The sequence below is a fragment of the Aethalodelphis obliquidens genome, unplaced genomic scaffold (assembly GCF_003676395.1).
Source record: "Aethalodelphis obliquidens isolate GAN/ISIS:26980383/991018 unplaced genomic scaffold, ASM367639v1 scaffold71, whole genome shotgun sequence".
Taxonomy (NCBI): domain Eukaryota; kingdom Metazoa; phylum Chordata; class Mammalia; order Artiodactyla; family Delphinidae; genus Aethalodelphis; species Aethalodelphis obliquidens.
In genome coordinates, this window is record NW_020838015.1 from 10662757 (window position 1) to 10685153 (window position 22397).

The window sequence follows — 22397 nt, forward strand, 5'->3', positions numbered from 1 at the left end:
TCTCTCTCTCTCCCTCTCTCTTTCTTTCTTTCTTTCTTTCTTTCTTTTTTCCTCCCTTTTATTCTGAGATGTGTGGAGGACAGGCTCTTGGTGCTCCAGCTGGGCAGCAGGGCTGTGCCACTGAGATGTGAGCACCAAGTTCAGGACACTGGTCCACAAGAGACCTCCCAGCTCCATGTAACCTCAAACGGCAAAAATCTCCCAGAGATCTCCATCTCAACACCAAGACCCAGCTCCACTCAACGACCAGCAATCTATGGTGCTAGACACCCAATGCCAAACAACTAGCAAGACAGTAACACAAACCCATCCATTAGAAAAGAGGTTGCCTAAAATCATAATAAGGCCACGAACACCCCCAAACACACCACCAGACATGGACCTGCCCACCAGAAAAACAAGATCCAGCCTCATACACCAGAACACAGGCACTAGTCCCCTCCACCAGGAAGCCTAAACAAGCCACTGAACTAACCTTAGCCACTGGGGACTGACACCAAAATCATCGGGAACTACAAACCTGCAGCCTGTGAAAAGGAGACCCCAAACACAGTAAGTTAAGCAAAATGAGAAGACAGAGAAACACACAGCAGATGAAGGAGCAAGGCAAAAGCCCACGAGACCTAACAAATGAAGAGGAAATAGGCAGTCTAATTGATAAAGAATTCAGAATAACGATAGTAAAGATGATCCAAAATCTTTGAAAGAGAATGGAGAAAATACAAGAAACGTTTATCAAAGAACTAGAAGAAATAAAGAGCAAACAAACAGTGATGAACAACACAATAAATGAAATTAAAAATTCTCTAGAAGGGATCAATAGTGGAATAACTGAGGCAGAAGAACGGATAAGTGGCCTGGAAGATAAAATAGTGGAAATAACTACTGCAGAGCAGAAAGAAGAAAAAAGAATGAAAAGAATTGAGGACAGCCTCAGAGACCTCTGGGACAACATTAAATGCAACAACATTCAAAGCATAGGGGTCCCAGAAGAAGAAGACAAAAAGAAGGTACTGAGAAAATATTTGAAGAGATTAGAGTTGAAAAATTCCCTAATATGGGAAAGGAAATAGTCAATAAAGTCCAGTAAGTGCAGAGAGTCCCATATAGGATAAATCCAATGAAAAACACGTCAAGACACATATTAATCAAAGTATCAAAAATTAAATACAAAGAAAAAATATTAAAAGCAACAAGGGAAAAACAACAAATAACACGTAAGGGAATCCCCATAAGGTTAGCAGCTGAACTTTCAGCAGAAACTCTGCAGGACAGAAGGGAGAGGCAAGACATATTTAAAGAGATGAAGGAGAAAAAACTACAACCGAGATTACTGTACCCAGCAAGGATCTCATTCAGATTTGATGGAGAAATTAAAACGTTAACAGACAAGCAAAAGCTTAGAGAATTCAGCACCACCAAAAAGCTTTACAACAAATGCTAAAGGAACTTCCCTAGGCAGGAAACACAAGAGAAGGTAAAGACCTACAATAATAAACCCAAAACAATTAAGAAAATGGTAATAGGAAAATACATATCGATAATTACCTTAAATGTAAATGGATTTAGTGCTCCAAACAAAAGACATAGATTGTCTGAATGGATCCAAACACAAGACCCGTATATATGTTCTCTACAAGAGACCCACTTCAGACCTAGGGACACATACAGACTGAAAGTGAGGTGATGGAAAAAGATATTCCATGCAAATGGAAATCAAAAGAAAGCTGGAGTAGCAATTCTCATATCAGAAAAAAACAGACTTTAAAACAAAGACTAATGCAAGAGACAAAGAAGGGCACTATATATGATCAAGGGATCAATCCAAGAAGAAGATACAAACTTGTAAATATCTATGCACCGAACATCGGATCAACTGAATACATAAGGCAAATACTAAGAGCCATAAAAGGACAAATCGACAGTAATACAATCATAGTAGGGGACTTTAACACTCCACTTTCACCAATGGACAGATCATCCAAAAAGAAAATAAATAAGGAAAGACAAGCTTTAAATGATGCATTAAACAAGATGGATTTAATTGATATTAATAGGACATTCCATCCAAAAAACCCCAAAATACACATTCTTCTCAAGTGCTCATGGAACATTCTCCAGGATAGATCATATCTTCGGTCACAAATCAAGCCTTTGTAAATTTAAGAAAATTGAAATCGCATCAAGTATCTTTTCCAACCACAATGCTATGAGACTAGATATCAATTACAGGAAAAAATCTGTAAGAAATACAAACACATGGAGGCTAAGCAACACACTACTTAATAACCAAGAGATCACTGAAGACTTCAAAGAGGAATTCAAAGAACACCTAGAAACAAATGACAAGAAAAACACGATGACCCAAAATCTATGGGATGCAGAAAAAGCAGTCTAAGAGGGAAGATTATAGCAATACAATCTTACCTTAAGAAACAAGAAACATCTAAAATAAACAACCTAACCTTACACCTAAAGCAATTAGAGAAAGAAGAACAAACAAACAAAAAAACCCCCCAGAGTTAGCAGAAAGAGAGAAATCATAAAGATCAGATCAGAAATAATGAAAAAGAAATGTAGGAAACGATAGCAAAGATCAATAAAACTAAAATCTGGTTCTTTGAGAACATAAACAAAATTGATAAACCATTAGCCAGAATTATAAAGAAAAAAGGGAGAAGACTCAAATCAATAGAATTAGAAATGAAAAAGAAGAAGTAACAACTGACACTGCAGAAATACAAAGGATGATGAGAGAGTAGTACAAGCAACTATATGCCAATAAAATGGACAACAAGGAGGAAATGGACAAATTCTTAGAAATGCACAGCCTTCTGAGACCGGATCAGAAAGAAATAGAAAATATGAAAAGACCAATAAAAAACACTGATATTGAAAGTGTGATTAAAAAATCTTCCAACAAACAAAAGCCCAGGACCAGATGGCATCACAGGCGAAATCTATCAAACATTTAGAGAAGAGACAACAGCTCTCCTCAAACTCTTCCAAAATATAGCAGAGGGAAATACACTCCCAAACTGATTCTACGAGGCCACCATCACTCTGATACCAAAACCAGAAAAATATGTCACAAAGAAAGAAAACTGCAGGCTAATATCACTGGTGAACATAGATGCAAAAATCCTTAACAAAATAGTAGCAAACAGAATCCAACAGCACATTAAAAGGCTCATACACTATGATCAAGTGGGGTTTAACCCAGGAACGCAAGGATTCTTCAATATACACAAATCAATCAATAGGATACACCATATTAAAAATTGAAGGAGAAAACCCATATGATCATCTCAATAGATGCAGAGAAAGCTTTCAACAAAATTCAACACCCATTTATAATAACCCTCCATAACGTAAGCATAGAGGGAACTTTCCTCAACATAATAAAGGCCATATATGACAAAACCAGAGCCAACACCGTCCTCAATGGTGAAAAACGGAACCCATTTCAATTAAGATCAGGAACAAGATAAGGTTGCCTACTCTCACCACTCTTATTCAACATAGTTTTGGAAGTTTTAGCCACAGCAATCAGAAAAGAAAAAGAAATAAAAGGAATCCAAATTGTAAAAGTAGAAGTAAAGCTGTCACTGTTTGCAGATGACATGATACTATACATAGAGATCTTAAAGATGCTGCTAAAAAATTACTAGAGCTAATCAATGAATTTGGTAAAGTAGCAGGATACAGAATTAATGCACATAAATCTCTTGCATTCCTATACACTAATGATGAAAAATCTGAAACTGAAATTAAGAAAACACTCCCATTTACCATTGCAACAAAAAGAATAAAATATCTAGGAATAAACCTACCTAAGACGAGAAAAGAATTGTATGCAGGAAATTATAAGACACTGATGAAAGAAATTAAAGATGATACAAATAGATGGAGAGATATACCATTTTCTTGGATTGGAAGAATCAACATTGTGAAAATGACTCTACTACCCAAAACAATCTATAGATACAAGGAAATCCCTATCAAACTACCACTGGCATTTATCACAGAACTAGAACAAAAAATTTCACAGTTTGTTGGGAAACACAAAAAACACGTAATAGTCAAAGCAATCTTTTTTTTAAAATATCTTTATTGGAGTATAATTGCTTTACAATGGTCTGTTAGTTTCTGCTTTATAACAAAGTGAATCAGTTATACATATACATATGTTCCCATATCTCTTCCCTCTTGCATCTCCCTCCCTCCCACCCTCCCTATCCCACCCCTCTAGGTGGTCACAAAGCACCGAGCTGATCTCCCTGTGCTATGTGGTTTCTTCCCACTAGCTATCTATTTTATGTTTGGTACTGAATATATGTCCAGGCCACACTCTCGCTTTGTCACAGCTTACCCTTCTCCCTCCCATATCCTCAAGTCTATTCTCTAGTAGGTCTGTGTCTTTATTCCTGTCTTACCCCTACGTTCTTCATGACATTTTTTTCTTAGATTCTATATATATGTGTTAGCATATAAATTTGCCTTTCTCTTTCTGACATAATTCACTCTGTATGACAGACTCTAGATCCATTCACCTCACTACAAATAAATCAATTTCATTTCTTTTTATGGCTGAGTAATATTCCATTGTATATATGTGCCACATCTTCTTTATCCATTCATCCCATGATGGACACTTAGGTTGTTTCCATCTCTGGGCGATTGTAAATAGAGCTGCAATGAACATTTTGGTATATGACTCTTTTAGAATTATGGTTTTCTCAGTGTATATGCCCAGTAGTGGGATTGCTGGGTCATGTGGTAGTTCTATATGTAGTTTCTTAAGGAACCTCCGTACTGTTCTCCATAGTGGCTGAACCAACTCACATTCCCACCAGCAGTGTAAGAGGGTTCCCTTTTCTCCACACCCTCTCCAGAATTTATTGTTTCTAGCTTTTTTGATGATGGCCATTCTAAATGGTATGAGGTGATACCTCATTGTAGTTTTGATTTGCATTTCTCTAATGATTAATGATGTTGAGCATTCTTTCATGCGTTTGTTGGCAGTCTGTATATCTTCTTAGGAGAAATGTCTATTTGGTCTTCTGCCCATTTTTTGATTCGGTTGTTTGATTTTTTGTTATTGAGCTGCATGAGCTGCTTGTAAATATTGGAGATTAATGCTTTGTCAGTTGCTTCATCTGCAAATATTTTCTCCCATTCTGAGGGTTGTCTTTTGGTCTTGTTTATGGTTTCCATTGCTGTGCAAAAGCTTTGAAGTTTCATTAGGTCCCATTTGTTTATTTTTGTTTTTATTTCCATTTCTCTAGGAGGTGGGTCCAAAAGGATCTTGCTGTGATTTATGTCATAGAGTGTTCTGCCTATGTTTTCCACTAAGAGTTAGTTTCTGGCCTTACATTTAGGTCTTTAATCCATTTTGAGCCTATTTCTGTGTATGGTGTTAGGGAGTGTTCTAATCTCATACTTTTACATGAACCTGTCCAGTTTTCCCAGCACCACTTATTGAAGAGGCTGTCTGCTCTCCACTGTATATTAGTGCTTCTTTTATCAAAGATAAGTTGACCATATGTGCGTGGGTTTATCTCTTGGCTTTCTATCCTTTTCCATTGATCTATATTTCTGTTTTTGTGCCAGAACCATACTGTCTTGATTACTGTAGCTTTGTAGTATAGTCTGAAGTCAGGGAGCCTGATTCCTCCAGCTCTGTTTTTTGTTCTCAAGATTGTTTTAGCAATTCGGGGTCTTTTTTCACATTGTGAAATTTTTTGTTCTAGTTCTGTGAAAAATGCCAGTGGTAGTTTGATAGGGATTGCACTGAATCTGTAGATTGCTTTGGGTAGTAGAGTCATTTTCACAACGTTGATTCTTCCAATCCAAGAACATGATATATCTCTCCATCTATCTGTATCATCTTTAATTTCTTTCATCAGTATCTTATAATTTTCTGCATACAGGTCTTTTGTCTCCTTAGGTAGGTTTTTTCCTAGATATTTTATTCTTTTTGTTGCAGTGGTAAATGGGAGTGTTTTCTTGATTTTAATTTCAAAGTTTTCATCATTAGTGTATAGGAATTCCAGAGATTTCTGTGCACTTATTTTGTATCCTGCTACTTTATGAAATTCATTGATTAGCTCTAGTACTTTTCTGGTAGCATCTTTAGGATTCTGTATGTATAGTATCATGTCATCTGCAAACAGTGACAGCTTTACTTCTTTTCCAGATTGGATTCCTTTTATTTCCTTTCCTTTTCTGTGGCTAAAACTTCCAGAACTATGTTGAATAAGAGTGGTTAGAGTGGTCAACCTTGTCTTGTTCCTGTTCTTAGTGGAAATGCTTTCAGTTTCTCACCATTGAGGATGATGTTGGCTGTGGGTTTGTCATATATGGCCTTTATTATGTTGAGGAAAGTTCCTTCTATGTCTACTTTCTGCAGGGTTTTTTTTTTTATCATAAATGGGTGTTGAATTTTGTGGAAAGCTTTCTCTGCATCTATTGAGACGACCATATGGTTTTTCTCCCTCAATTTGTTAATATCTTGTATCACATTGATTAATTTGCCTATGTTGAAGAATCCTTCCATTCGTGGGATAAACCCAACTGGATCATGATGTATCATCCTTTTAGTGTGCTGTTGGATTCTGTTTGCTCATATTTTGTTGAGGATTTTTGCATCTATATTCATCAGTGATACTGGCCTGTAGTTTTCTTTCTTTCTGATATCCTTGTCTTGTTTTGGTATCAGGGTGATGGTGGTCTCATAGAATGAGTTTGGGAGTGTTCTTCCCTCTGCTATATTTTGGAAGAGTTTGAGAAGGATAGCTGTTATCTCGTCTCTAGATGTTTGATAGAATTTGCCTGTGAAGCCATCTGGTCCTGGGCTTTTGTTTGTTGGAAGATTTTTAATCACAGTTTCAATTTCACTGCTTGTGATTGGTCTCTTCATATTTTCTGTTTCTTCCTGATTCAGTCTTGGCAGGTTGTGTATTTGTAAGAAATTGTCCATTTCTTTCAGGTTGTCCATTTTATTGGCATAGAGTTGCTTGTAGTAATCTCTTATGATCTTTTGTATTTCTGCAGTGTCAGTTGTTACTTCTCCTTTTTCATTTCTAATTCTATTGATTTGAGTCTTCTCCCTTTTTTTCTGATGAGTCTGGCTAATGGTTTATCAATTTTGTTTATGTTCTCAAAGAACCAGCTTTTAGTTTTATTGATCTTTGCTATCATTTCCTTCATTTCTTTTTCATTTATTTCTGCACTGATCTTCATGATTTCTTTCCTTCTGCTAAGTTTGGGGATTTTTTGTTCTTTCTCTAATTGCTTTAGGTGCAAGGTTAGGTTGTTTATTCGAGATGTTTCCTGTTTCTTAAGGTAGGATTGTATTGCTGTAAACTTCCCTCTTAGAACTGCTTTTGTTGCATCCTATAGGTTTTGGGTCGTCGTGTCTCCATTGTGATTTGTTTCTAGGTATTTTTTAATTTCCTCTTTGATTTCTTCAGTGATCACTTCGTTATTAAGTAGTGTATTGTTTAGCCTCCTTGTGTTTTTATTTTTTACAGACCTTTTCCTGTAAATGATATTTAGTCTCATAGTGTTGTGGTCGGAAAAGATACTTGATACAAATTCAGTTTTCTTAAATTTACCAAGGCTTGATTTGTGACCCAAGATATGATCTATCCTGGAGAATGTTCCATGAGCACTTGAGAAAAAATTGTATTCTGTTGTTTTTGGATGGATTGTCATATAAATATCAATTAAGTCCATCTTGTTTAATGTATCATTTAGGGCTTGTGTTTCCTTATTTATTTTCATTTTGGATGATCTGTCCATTGGTGAAAGTGGGGTGTTAAAGTCCCCTCCTATGAATGTGTTACTGTCGATTTCCCTTTTTATGGCTGTTAGTATTTGCCTTATGTATTGAGGTGCTCCTTTGTTGGGTGCATAAATATTTTCAATTGTTAAATCTTCTTCTTGGATCGATCCCTTGATCATTATGTAGTGTCCTTGTTTGTCTATTATAATAGTCATATTTTAAAGTCTATTTTGTCTGATATGAGAATTGCTACTCCAGCTTTCTTTTGGTTTGCATTTGCATGGAATATCTTTTTCCATCCCCTCACTTTCAATCTGTATGTGTCTCTAGGTCTGAAGTGGGTCTCTTGTAGACAGCATATATATGGGTCTTGTTTTTGTATCCATTCAGCCAGTCTGTGTCTTCAAAGCAATCTTGAGAAAGAAAAACGGAGCTGGAGGAATTAGGCTCCCTGACTTCAGACTATACTACAAAGGTACAGTAATCAAGACCGTATGGTGTTGGCACAGAAACAGAAATATAGAACAATGTAACAGGATAGAAAGCCCAGATATAAACCCACGCACATATGGTCACCTTATCTTTGATAAAGGAGGCATGAATGTACAGTGGAGAAAAGACAGCCTCTTCAATAAGTGGTGCTGGGAAAACTGGACAGCTACATGGAAAAGAATGAAATTAGAACATTCCCTACCCCCATACACAAAAATAAACTGAAAATGATTAAAGACCTAAATGGAAAGACCTAATGAAACTTAAACGCTTTTGCACAGCAATGGAAACTGTAAAAAAGACAAGCCTCAGAATGGGAGAAAATATTTGTAAATGAATCAACTGACAAGGGAGTAATCTCCAAAATTTACAAGTATCTCATGCAGATCAATATCAAAAAAGCAAACAATCCAATCCAAAAATTGGTAGAAGGCCTAAATAGACATTTCTGCAAAGAAGATATACAGATTGCCAGCAAACACATGAAAAGATGCTCAACATCACTAATCATTAGAGAAATGAAAATTGAAACTACAATGAAGTATCACCTCACACCAGTCAGAATGGCCATCATCAAAAAATCTACAATGAATGCTGGAGAGGGTGTGGAGAAAAGGGTACCCTCTTGCATTGTTGATGAGAATGTAAATTGATACAGTCACTGTGGAGAAGAGTATGGAGGTTCCTTAAAAAACTAAAAGTAGAACTACCATACGACCCAGCAATCCCACTACTGGGTATATACCCTGAGAAAACCATAATTCAAAAAGAGTTATGTACCACAATGTTCATTGCAGCTCTATTTACAATAGTCAGGACATGGAAGCAATCTAATGGTCCATCAACAGATGAATGGATAAAGAATATGTGGCACATATATACAATGGAATATTAATCAGCCTTAAAAAAATGAAATTGAGTTCTTTGTAGTGTGGTGGATGTACCTAGAGACTGTCACACAGAGTGAAGTAAGTCAGAAAGAGAAAAACAAATACCTTATGCTAACATATATATATGGAATTAAAAAAAATAAAAAGGTTATCAAGAACCTAGGGGCTGGTAGGAATAGAGACGCAGATGTAGAGAATGGAGTTGAGGACCTGTGGAGGGGGAATTGTAAGCTGGAACAAAGTGAGAGAGTGGCATGGACTTACATATACTACCAAATGTAAACAGATAGCTAGTGGGAAGTGGCCACATAGCACAGGGAGATCAGCTCAGTGTTTTGTGACCACCTAGAGGGGTGGGATAGGGAGGGTGGGAGGGATATGCAAGGGAGAGGAGATATGGGAGGATATATGTATATGTATAGCTGATTCACTTTGCTATAAAGCAGAAACTAACACACCATTGTAATGCAGTTATATAAATATGTTAACAAAATTATTTTAAACATGCTAAATTTCAATCAAAGGCCGATGGCCAAATAAATTATAGTTGATCTAACTAATGGAAAACAAGAAATTCATTAAAAATCACAATCTCATAAGCTTTAAATATTGGAAAACATCAAATGAAACAAAAATATAGTGTAAAGTCGATTATACAGTGTCATAGCAATTTATTTGTGCATATTTATATGCATATAAATTGTACTAGAAAATTTAAAAAAATTAACAGCTTTTAAATTTCTTTTGTTTTGTTTCTGTAGGTTTCAACATTTTCTAACTTTTCATTTATAAATTATATATCAAAAAGTACCATTATGATAATGTTTATTTTGTGTATACTTCCCCTAAGACCTTTTTCATCCCATTGGGTACTATTATGTCAGACTTTCATTGTAATAGAGAATAGAACATGTTGATATCTATGAAACAGAAGTATAAGTGATTGGTGTAATGTCTGTATAATGCTTAGTAGATGGGCCCCCACTGTGAAGAAATGAAAGAGGTATCATTGAAAAGAAAAAAAAAGAATTTTTGCATCTATGTTCATCAGGAATACTGACATGTATCTTTCTTTTCTTTAGTAACTTTCTTTAGTTTTAGTAACAGGTGATGCTGGCCTTATAAAATGAGTTTGGAAGTATTCCCTTTTCTATTTCTTGGAAGAGTTTAAGAAGGATTAGTATTAATTCTTCTTTGAATGTTTGGTAGAATTCACACATGAAGCCATCAGGTCCTGGGCTTTTTTTTGTTGTGAGATTTTTGATTTCTGATTCAATCTCCCTATTTATTATTGGTATGTTCAGGCTTTCCGTTTCTTTCTGATTTAATTTTTAGTAGTTTGTATGTTTCTAGGAATTTATCCATTGCTAGGTTATCTAGTTTGTTTATAATAGGTCTTTATGATCCTTTTTATTTCTGAAGAATCTTTTGTAATGTCTTCTCTTTTATTTCTGATTTTATTTGAATCTTCTCTCCTTTTTTTTCATCTAAGAGTTTGTCAATTTTGTTTATCTTTTAAATAATTACCTCTAGTTTTGTTGACTTGTTATAATTTTTTCCCTAATTGATTTAGTTCTGCTCTGATCTTTATTATTTCCTTTGTTCTGCTAACTCTGGGCTTATTTTGTTGTTTTTCCTGTTCATCAATGTGTAAAGTTATGTTGTTTATTTAAGATCCTTCTTTTTTAATGGAGGTGTTTACTGCTATAAACTTCCATCTTATAACTGCTTTTGTTACATCCCTATTTTTATTATGTTGTGTTTTCATTTTTGTTTTTCTCAAGATACTTTTAAAATTCCCTATGGATTTCCTCTTTGATCTAATGGTTGTTCAAGAGTGTATTATTTAGTTTCCATGTATTTGTGAATTTTTCTATTTCCCTGCTGTTATTGATTTCTATTTCATTTTCTGTCATGGTCAGAGGAGATACTTAGAATTATTTCCATTATCTTAAATTTGTTATGACTTGTTTTGTGACCTAAAATGTTATCTTTCTGGAGGATGTCCTATGTGCCCTTGAGAAGAATGTGTGTTCTGCTGCTGTTGGGCAGAAATTTCTGTCTATGTCAGTTAGGTCAATATTGTTATTCAACTCAGCTGTTTGTTTATTGATTTTCTGTCTGCATGGCCTACACATTATAAGTGGAGTATTGAAGCTCCCTACTATTATTGTATTGCTGTCAATTCCTGCCTTCAAATCTGTCATTGTTTGCTTTATATATTTAGGTACTCTGATATTGGGTGCATATATGTTTATAATTGTTATATTTTCCAGTTGAATTGACCCTTCTATCATTATATAATGTCTTTTGTTTCTAGAGACAGTTTTAGATTTAAAGTCTATTTTGCCTGATATAAGTATAGCCACCCCTGTTTCTTTTGGTTACCATTTGCATGCAGTATCTTTTTCCATCTCTTCACTTTCAGGCTATGGTGTCTTTATTCTAAAGTGAGTCTTTTGTAGACAGAATATTTCTGATCTTGTTTTTTAAAATCAATTCAGCCACTCTGTGCTCTTTGAATGATGAGTTTAATTCATTTACATTTAAGATAATTATTGATAAGTGAGGGTTTACTATTACCATTTTGATAATTGATTTCTTGCAGTTCTTTTGACCCTCTCTTCCTCTCTTGCTGTCTTCCTTTGTTATTTGATGATTTTTTTGTAGTGATCTGCTTTGGTTTCCTTCTCTATGTCTTTTGTTTATTATAGGTGTTATTTTGTGTGTGTATGTGTGTGTGTGGTTAGCTCGAGGTTTGCATAAGATATCTTGTAGTTATATCTTTCTATTTTAAGTTGTTAAAAACTTAAATTTAATAGCATACCAAAATACTTTTACTCCCCCCAGCACTTATACTTTATGTTCTTTTGGTCAGAGTTTGATCTTTTTATATTGTGTATCCGCTAACAAATTTTTATCTACTAACTTTTATATTAGGGTTAAAAGTAATTCATGCACCATTATCATTAATGAAACACTTCAGAGTGATGAAAGGTTTGAGCCTGGGAGACTTAAAGAAAGAATAAAAAGGAGAAAATTGGAAATAATGAGCTGCTTAGAAGACTAGATTAAAAGGTTAGCTCCTTCTGATGAATTCTAATGGAACCATTGCCTATGAGAACAGGAATGAACCTTAAAGTCATCTAGGGACTTCCCTGGTGGTCAAGTGGTTAGGATTCCATGCTTTCAGTGCTGAGGGCCAGGGTTTGATCCCTGGTTGGGGAACTAAGATCCTACAAGCCACACAGGTCAGCTAAAAAAATGTCATCTAGACTCCAGATTCTAGATTCTAAAGCATCTTTAGATCAAGTCATGTAGCCTTTATTTGAATGCTTCCAAAGGTGGAGGACTAAGTTTCTTGCAAAAGAGTCCATTCAATATTCCTAAAACTCTAAATTTTAGAAAGATTTTCCCAAATCTTTGGCCTACTAGAAGAACTTTCTAACATTCAGTGTGAGCATTGAGAATGTCATCAGCTGTCTCTTGAGGTAGAAAGCTCCCTGTCACTGGAAATATTTAAAGCAAACTATGTACATAATTGCTTCTGAGCATGTTGTATAGAAAATTAATTTTTCATAGTGACATCAGCAAGATGATGGACTAGAAGCTCCCAATGCTCTTCCCCTCCCCCACAAAAACAACAAATAAACAACTACATGCCATCTACAATATTCTGGAGTTGAAAGAGCTCCAGAATGCAACAAAAAAAGCTGCAGAAACTCATGGAGCACAGAGACAGAATGGTCACATAGAAAAGTATAGTAAGCAGCTTAACTTCATTGCCCCATCCCTCAGTCTGACAGAGCTTGGGGCCAAGAGGAACCCCCTTGGCCTGACCTCTCCCAACAAGTGGAAAGAAGAGCAGGAGGACTTCAGTAGCCTACATCATTGCTGTGGACACAAGCATATTTCAACATGGTGGTGCCCTGAATTCTTCATTGCCATTGAATCCAGGTGATGTAGCTGCCTGGAACCCAAACTGCTGCGACCACTCCCCAGAAAAAGGTACTGCAGCATCCCCTCCCAGAGAAGCTGCCACCACTGCACCCTCACTGGGAAAGTGCTGATGCATCCCTCCAATCAAAGCTGACACCACTGCATCCTGCTCCCCCTGCCAGAGTCACAGTCCTCCCATCTGAAAGCATGTACACACCCTGGACCCCAGTTCCATGGCTGTTCAGCATACACCCATGCCTCACATACTAAGGCTACCATCATGGTGAACACACCTGTCCACCAGCCCCAGGTACCAAAGTTGTTCTAGTTGCTCCTGAGCTCCAACCCTGGTACCATGGTCACTTTGCAGGTGCCCACTCCCCAGACACCAACACTATTGCCTCCACAAATGTGTCTGTGCCCCTGATCCTGGCATCATTGCTACCACATGTGTAACTGTGTGCTGGACCCAGCAACAAGAGCGATCCCCTTGGCAATGACTTCCTCCTGTGGAAGAAAAGGAGAACAGGAGGACCAAGCAGTCTTCACCAGCAAGGAACACAATAGCCCTTACCATCACTATGTAAACTCACAACCTTTGTCACTGAGGTCCTCTGCAGTTTTTGCTGACACTGACCTCAGCTGATGGAGCTCTATAAGGACTATGCCTCTGTGCCCTCCCTGAAGCCAGAACCACTGCTGCACACCCTGGAGCTGGAGTCACCATATCCAAACCAGTTGACACTCTCACACCCACCTATAGGTAAAAGTCTTTACCCCTGAAGACAGTTCATAAAGTCCTGAAAAGGCAATTGCTCCCTCAAATGTGCAGACATCAACACAAGGCTACCAGAAACACACAAAAAAATCAAGGAAACATGACATCACCAAAGAATAACAATAATTTTCCAATAACTGATCTAAAAGAAATAGAGATCTATGAATTTCCTGGAAGTGAATTCAAAATAATTGTTTTAAGGAAGTTCAGTGAGCTATAAGAGAACACAGATGGACAACTCAATGAAACCAGGAAAGCAATACCTGAAAAAATGAGAGGTTCAACAATAAGACAGAAATCATAAAAAAGAACCAAACAGAAATTCTGGAGCTGCAGAATACAGTGAATGAAATGAAAAAATGCAAAAGGGAGTTTCAACAGCAGACTTGATCAAGCAGAAGAAAGAATCTGAAAACAGGTCATTTGAAATTATCTAGTTAGAGAAGAAAAAGAAGAATGAAAAAGTGTGAAAGAAAGCAAACCTATATATACATTATGGGAGACCCAGAAGGAGAAGAACGAGGAAGAAAGGGGCAGAAAGCTATTTAAAGAAATAATGGTTAAAAACTTTCCAAATCTTGAGAGGGAAATGGACATCCAGATTCATGAAGCTCAAAAATTTCCAAACAATATCAACCCAAAGAAGACTACACTGAGACACAATATAATCAGATTGTCAAAAGTCAAGGACAAAGAGAGAATTCTGAAAGCATCAAGAGAAAATTAGCTCATCACATGTAAGGGAACCCCCATAAGACTATAAGCAGTTTTCTCAACAGAAACCTTGCAGGTCAGGAAAGAGTGAGATGATGTAATCCAAGTATTGAAAGAAAAAAAACTTACATCTGAGAATACTATACCTGGCAAAATTATCCTTTAAAATGAAGGACAGATAAAGTCTTTCCCAGACAAACAGAAACTGAGGGAATTTGTCACCACTAGACCTACCTTACAAGAAATGCTCAAGGGAGTTCTTCAAATTGAAATAAAAAAAAAACATGCTAAACAGCAACATGAAAGTATAAATCTCACAGGTAAAGGTAAATATATAGACATATACAGATTAATGAAGTTCTTCTCCACTCTTTATTTTGGCATTGATAATCCTCCACAATCAGGCCCCATCTACCTCTTCAGACATATTTAAACTTTCCCAAACTCTTCTGGTCAAATGGAGTCCCCATTTTACTCTATTCCAAAAAGGTTCTGTTTTGTTACTTAGCTTTTCCTTATACCAAGTCCCCTGCTCAGGACTTCCTCCTGCCTCTAATCCCCTACCATCAATAAAATCCTATTCATCTTTCAAGGTCAGTCTCAAATCTCTCCTCTATTAACTCTTCCTAGGGGACTCCAGACCATATTAATCTCTTCCTCCCCTGAACTTCCATATCACTATACTGTCTGTTTCATTCATCTGGCAATCAAGCATCTGCCTTGTAACATCTTTGAAAACTTATTTGTCTCGAATATTTTCATTTAACTGTTTCTTTGGTGTGTATCTTATCTCCCCAACTATCTAAAAAGCTCATTGAGATCAGGAACCAAGGCTACACCTTCTTTTCAACTCTCTATGGAACAGAACTGGGCACCTAGTAGGGGCTCACTTCTTAATGTGTACTGACTGGTTTTAGATAGGTTACCCCATTACTTCGTAGTGACTTTAGTAGTCCACTAAGTCCATGATTAACCTTTTTCACCCCGTGTCAGGCATTGACAGCTGATAAGGTGCATATGAGAGAAAGCATATTTGACTCTTCAAGCCTCAAGCAGGACAAATTGCTAAGATGCAGGTAGTGAGATATTTTACTATTGGCTAAAAGTGTTCCTTAATAGATCTAGGTCCCTGGAGCAGCTCCACAGAGGTTGTGATTATAAACTGAAATTCACAACTCTTTCAAGAGAGTTAACAGGCAGATTTTTTTCCTTTCTAGTTTGTGCTGGGTAGTCAACAAGAAGGTGTTTAATTCAGTTGAGTCAGGAATGGCACATCAATGCTCTGATGGCTTTCTCTAGAAGTTCTTGCATTCCTGGACTGATAATTAAAATTCAAGATCTTCTATGTGACCTTTTATGACAAATTGAAATTGAGAAGTCCTCCAGTGTGGGTAGAGATAAGCCAAGGAAATGAAAGAGATTGGTCTACAGGGGTGAGAATAGGAGAGGAGTGTGGAAATCATAACTTTTTGTGGCTACCTTTAATGCTGAGTCATAGTGACTGTATTGGGGGTGGGCAGGAGGGACAGGATGTGCTTCTCCATTAGGAAAAGAAGAAGAAAATAACAAAGGAGTGAAATGCTGAGTGCTAAGTCATGTAAAGACCATCATCAGATTCTAAGCAAAGAAGCTCTCAATTAAGCATTTACAATGTGGGACCAGGAGAGGTCTCAATGATATGTGGAGACGTACCTAGTCCCTAGTTCAGTCAACTTGTCATATACTCATAGCCATGAGTAGTAGAATGAATAGTTATGAAAGTAAGTGGTCAAAAGCCTGAGAAGTCCTAGGGGAGTGATGACAGATGTTTTTTCTCCATGGCATTGTTTTTATATATAAAACCCATTATTACCCATTATTTTACACTGCTCCACCCCAAATGTTTATAAAAATCCTCTACCCTTTGCTAGTTACTTAAGACATCAGGTTCTTTTTAAGGGTGGATTCATCTTCCCCTTTATCTCTAAGACCTTCACAGCAGAACTTTGCTTTAGGATGAACCATGTATCATTCTCTTTCTAAATCCTGACTCCAAGATTACCTTCAGATTCATTTATTCATTCAAAAAATATTTATTGAGCCTCTACTATGTGGCAGACACTGTGCTAAGTAAATAAATGACAAAATCCCTCCCCTCTTGAAACTTACATAACTTGTATTGCTAAGGAGAAAAGGAAGCCTGCCATTCTTTGGGGAGGACTGCTCCTTGCTTTTCCCTCTACATTTCCTTTGTTGTAGATGGTACACAGAGAGGCAGAATGGCATAATGGTTAAGGACATAGGCTTTGGAGTCACACAGCCTGGGTCCAAATCTTGGCTTTGCTACTGAGTAATTATTTCATCTTGGTCTGGTTCCTTCTCTTTTTTGAGCCTCAATTTCCTTAGCTGTTACTGTAGTCACTCAGCAGACCCAAGTGAAGACTGCTGATTGCAGCTAAGCTAACAGAAGAACATCTAAGTTAGCTGCTCACATACCTCTTGAGTGCCTCATACATTGAGCATACAGTGACATCTACATATCAAGTGGATGTGTACAGAGGTATTTAAACCACATACTTACCAAGGTTTGAGTCTAAGTGAATTACTCCTATTTATAAACAGGTTTCCTAATGATATCCACCCACAATTCCTGACCAGATTGTATCTGCTTCCATCTTATTAGTTCCCTGTTGGAAAGGTAGCTTAGCTAATGCAATCAATTAAGTGTTTACCCGTGAGAGTTGTGTAGATTCTCTATTATTTCCCTTACCTTACGAATTTCTCCCTGTTGCACGGTTTTTATGACGTTAATCCATTCTTCCATATCTTTCCGGTTGGGTGCAGCCAGTGTAACTTTTCGTTGTGGTGTGATCACCTACACAAAAACACATTATTAGCTGGTTCCCACTCCAAAACTTTGCCCCCAAACAAAGCCTTTGAACTCTCCAAGAAACTAGACAGATCTACTAAGCACATCCCAAGCCATTTCTTAAATATAAGACAGAAGCTCCCAGAGCCACTCACAGTTCCTTAGATAACCACCTCAACTAATAATAATGGTAATAATAATAAACAACACTTTAATGGCACTTACTACATACTGGGCATTGTTCTATTGTACTTTATGTATATTGTTTATTTCAATCTTCCTTACAACCCCTTGATCTGGGCATTATTATTTTTCCCACTTAATAGGATATTTTTCCATGGCAAAGGGAGTTAAATGACGTGCCCACATCCACCTAGCAGGTAAAAAGCTAAGCCAGAATTCGAACCTAGATTCTTTGGCTCCAGCACACATGCTCTTAAACACTAAGCCATGCACCCATCTGTTATTCAAATGAGGTTGTGTGAAAATCCTACTTGCTTACTGCTGCTCTATCTACTTGAAAAGGGTGAAAGGGTATATTTTTCATCAGGGTGTGCCTCTTTCTGTTTGAGGGGAGAGTGAGAATGGAGTGGGGAAACTACAAATCCAGTTTCTTTCTTTCTTATGGTCTGGGACAACCTGAAGAGGATTTTACTATCATCTCTCTTAATCCTGCATGGTGCAAAAACCTTTCAGGAACAATGAGAAAGCCATGCTGAGGGTCTAGCAGAGGTAGGCCATGATCAGGGCTTCATCTTCTCACAGAGGACAGGAGGGAGCATGGATAGCTGTAGCATCAGTCATTGCTTCAATGGCCCTACTTGCCTTCACTAACAGCGGCCCCCACCCCAAGCCCAAATCTTGGAGCTAGAGCTTACCACACCAACAAGCAACTTCTTTCTCCTTGTGCATGTGTCTGTGATAAATGGCAATAGGAACTAGTGGGAATTGTGACAACAGATAGCCGCTCCTTTGGTCCAAACCCATTCTTGTGTGGGGCTGATGAATAGTGCCTCTGTGTTTTAATTAGGCTAAGGGGCAACCTAACCCTTGGAATTTCTTTGTAGAATGGAGACCAAAAACATTATCTTGCATGTTCATCACCCAAAGGTTAAGATTTTTGGGACTGGGTCAACAGAAACCTCAGCTTTGTCCTGGGTCAGTATGATGTAATAAGAGAGAAATGAGAGCAGGATCTTCCTCTTATATCCAACTGCTCTCCCTTCAAAAGAGAATAGACTGTGGACCAGCCATGGAATCAGGGTATTGGGCCCATAGCTCTTTAGTCTGCTAAGTACCACTCTCTACCTGCCTGAAGAGGAACCCTGGTCTCCATAACCCACCACTGAGGCTGAGAAAAAGCATTTCTGGGAGGAGGTGGGTAGGAGGATTCCTGGGCCAATGGACTTGCTATTTTTCAGTGAGCTTTCTATTCTGGATTTACGTGAATGACCAAAGCCTTATGACATTTCAGCAGTGACAAGCCCTTGAATACTTCCCTAGAAAATCCTCTGCTTTCTTTGAAGTACTCTCATCAGTAATCTCAGCATAGGATAGCTTTCAGTTTGGATTTACGTTCTTATCTATTTCATCAAAGGAGAGAATGTCATGTAGTTTGATTATCCTGATATATTCTACAACATATTGGCAGTCTCTTGAAAGCCTCCCAATGACACTCATCTAAATTATCTTCACCAGGAGGATTGATTTTTGTAATAGTCACTCCTCCTGCCCCAAAATCAGCTCAGCTTTATATCAGGCTGGTAGTAGGGAATAGGGCCATCACTTTTTTTCCCATCAGTGGGCTGGTAGAAAATATTCACATGAATAATCTTTAGCATTCATTTGCAATGCTACTTTAAGTGGATTTCCATACGCACTTTGGGATCAAAGGAAACTTGGGAAATCTGAACTCTAAAGAGGCAACAGGTGGTTATGGCAACCCCTCCTCCCAACTAGCTCCCACCCCTGGCCATTCAGTCATTCCTAATCTTACTTACGCAAAAACTGTGGCAAAGGTTTCTACAGCTGCTTTCTGCCAAGGCAACTTGAGACAGATCAATTGTTTCAAAGCGTGCAAACTGGAAAGGTATAAGAGGGAGAGGGAAAAGGAACCATCTGGTTAATAAGGCAAAGAGACACTAAAAGGTAAACACACACACACACACACACACACACGCACACTATTAGGCATTTTTGGCAGTCATGATCCCATTATTTCTTTGGCTTGAGCTGGGATTTATTTAGCATCATGGTTTTTATTGATATATCATGGGACAAACAAAAAACAAACCAAACTAAACCAAAAACACAACTCTTCCCAAAATTTTTATGTGGATTTATAGGAAGGCTTAGGTAGTTCAGCTACCTAAAGGTTTACGCTGGAGAAGATAATGGGATATGGTCTATCTAGGGGCCTAGTGGAGCAGGTAAGGGTTAGCCACCTTAATGCTTGCCAACATGTTGGCCCATCTCCCCACAAAACATTTCCTGGTACCCACCCATTAACCCAACTGACAAGAATATATATATATTCTCTTACCGCAGGATGGTGTGCAAAGCAGAGCCTTTGTCCTCGAACCAGAAAATATCTGAGTTTCCACCTCTTGAAGGAGTTACAGTTCTTCAGCAGAGGTCCTTCCTTCAGTATTTTCTGAAAGATAGCAGCATAGTGTTGAGTAATTAGATCAATTTGCAAGACCATATCACTTGTCCTCTCATTTGAGAAGATCAGATATCTGGAAAGCTCTCTGTCACATATCTGAGGAATGGCTCAAGGTCCAGGCAAGAAGACGAGGAAGTTAGTTCAATCAGAAAGGGTATTGGTTACCCTTGGATAACACATTCAGGGTGATATAGGCTCTAAGTTTCTAAGGATACATGGCCCAAGAACCATGGAGAACATTGCCATTGGTGGTGGGAGGTGGGAAGGAGGGACGGAACACATAAATATAAGAACTACATTCCTAGGGAAGAACAAATGGTCGGGAAAGAGGCTGAATTCAGTAAAGGCAGATTTTCTGGAAGTCTCCAGATTGTAGGCCTGGACAGGGCCTTCCTCTCTGCCCTTTTAGAGTGTTCCTTTTAGAACGTTAAGTTGGATCACATTCCTTCCCTGCTCACAAGCCTCCAATGGCTTCCCAACACTTTTAGAACCAAATCCCAAGTCTTTACCATGGCCTTCAAGGGATTCATGATCTGGTGAGAGCAAAAAGGACACCAAAAAGGAACTACCATTTGACTACTTTCTTTACATATCTCATAGTCTGACCAACTGATTTTTCAGTTACTTGTCAGATAGACTGACTCTAACCAAGCATAGAGTCTACTTACCACTGTTACAATTGGGGAGGTTCTCAGTTACATTTATAGAATACAAATCAATATGCAAGTCTACCATTTGGGAGAAGTACTCAAACCCACCAAGCTGGAACAAAGTCCATGCTGAATGGACGAAGAGACAGACGTTAAGTCATCGTATCAAAGCTCTACCATGAATTCCATCCAACATCTAAATTAGAATTCACCATTTGGTGGTTGTGGAAGTGTTTTATTTGGCCCATCTGATGTTTTTTCAGTTTTTAATTAGTTCATAATATTTAAAAGGCAGAAATTTTCAAATAAAAATCCAAGTTTCCATTTTTTTAAAAAATCAGAACAGCTGGTAACAGTGGACCTATCTTCTCACATGGCAACAATCTGCTGGAACAGAGTAGCAGCTGCTGCCTTCAGATGGGGCACCCAACTCCAGCAGGTATTTAAGTTTGGAACCCTGTCTGAACAATCTTTTGCTACTCCCATTCTCCCAAATATACACACATCTATTACATTACCTGTTCAATTATTTAACCAGTAAGTTAGTACCAATGGACAGAACCTCTGTATGTCAATTGAAACGTAGTTCATAGCATTCAAAGTTTACGTGAATTGTCTTGATAACTTATGGGAGTTTCAAGGTTATTGTACCACCCTCGATATGTTTACAAAAGAATGGTGCCAAGGAGTCAAGACTAGAAATCAATAAGATCTTGTGGGAAAGTTGAAGGTGGCATGGAGACTGAGAAATTACATTTAAATTGTTGAAATTGAGTCATCAATGAGAAAACAACTCTTGTGTAGACAATGTGATTACATCACTCTTTCCGTTCTCTGGTCAGATAGCCTATGGAATACACTCTCACTTATGGTGTTTGGTATTCTCTATCCAACCTTCTCACCTTTATGCCATATATTCTTCTACACTAAGTCTTCATGAGACCTAGACAGTCATATTTACCCCTTTCTGCTAAAGACTTAAGTTCAAAATTTTAACTGCTCCAACTTTGTACAACTGAAGCCACACCCATTCTGCCCCTTTCCCAAGTTATTCTACTTTGTCAATTACTAAACGCTTCCATTGTTCTTATTTTATCATGTATAGTATCCCTTGTAATAGCCCATTTACAGTTTTTGGCTGAATATTTTACCCTTCCTTCCATTTTCAGTTTAAAACCTCCCTTCAACTATTTTTTCTTACCCTTGCTGCCATGCCTAGCTCTCTTCTTTCAGGAGTAGGATGATGGGGTGAGGTGGCAATGATGAAACAAGGAAGAGGATTTGTTTCTCCAGAAGATTCCCACAACCCTGGGCCTTCTGGTTCCTTCAGAAAATTCCCATACCCTGTTCATTTGACATACTAAAGTAAGTAGAATTCAGCCTCTTCTCCCCAGCTACTTCCTTCTGTCAACCCGTAGTAATGAGCACTATTTAATTCCCCTTCCTGGTACTTAAGAAATGTTCCCTTTTCTTCCCTTACTTGTGCCCTGCTAATAAATAACATCCTGTTATCCATCTAAGGACACAGCAAACCAATTAATTAATTAGTTAATTAATCCATTAATCTGAGGACACAGCAAGTCATCAAAACCTTCAGTTCCCATTCCATGAACTCAGCATTTGTCACAGTCA

The 22397-nt window shown here is 37.7% G+C and overlaps 1 protein-coding gene across 1 annotated transcript in view; it reads right to left on the reverse strand.

Moving 5' to 3' along the window:
• DGKK (diacylglycerol kinase kappa) overlaps positions 1 to 21978 on the reverse strand; it is a 119199-nt gene extending 97221 nt beyond the window's left edge. Inside the window, exons 1-4 of the mRNA XM_027091314.1 lie at positions 21967 to 21978; positions 19993 to 20103; positions 19451 to 19531; positions 17352 to 17456 (exon numbers count right to left, since the gene is read on the reverse strand). Coding sequence (XP_026947115.1) covers positions 17352 to 17456; positions 19451 to 19531; positions 19993 to 20103; positions 21967 to 21978 — 309 coding nt within the window. The remainder of the gene's footprint in view (positions 1 to 17351; positions 17457 to 19450; positions 19532 to 19992; positions 20104 to 21966) is intronic.
• Between the last annotated feature and the right edge of the window lie 419 nt (positions 21979 to 22397).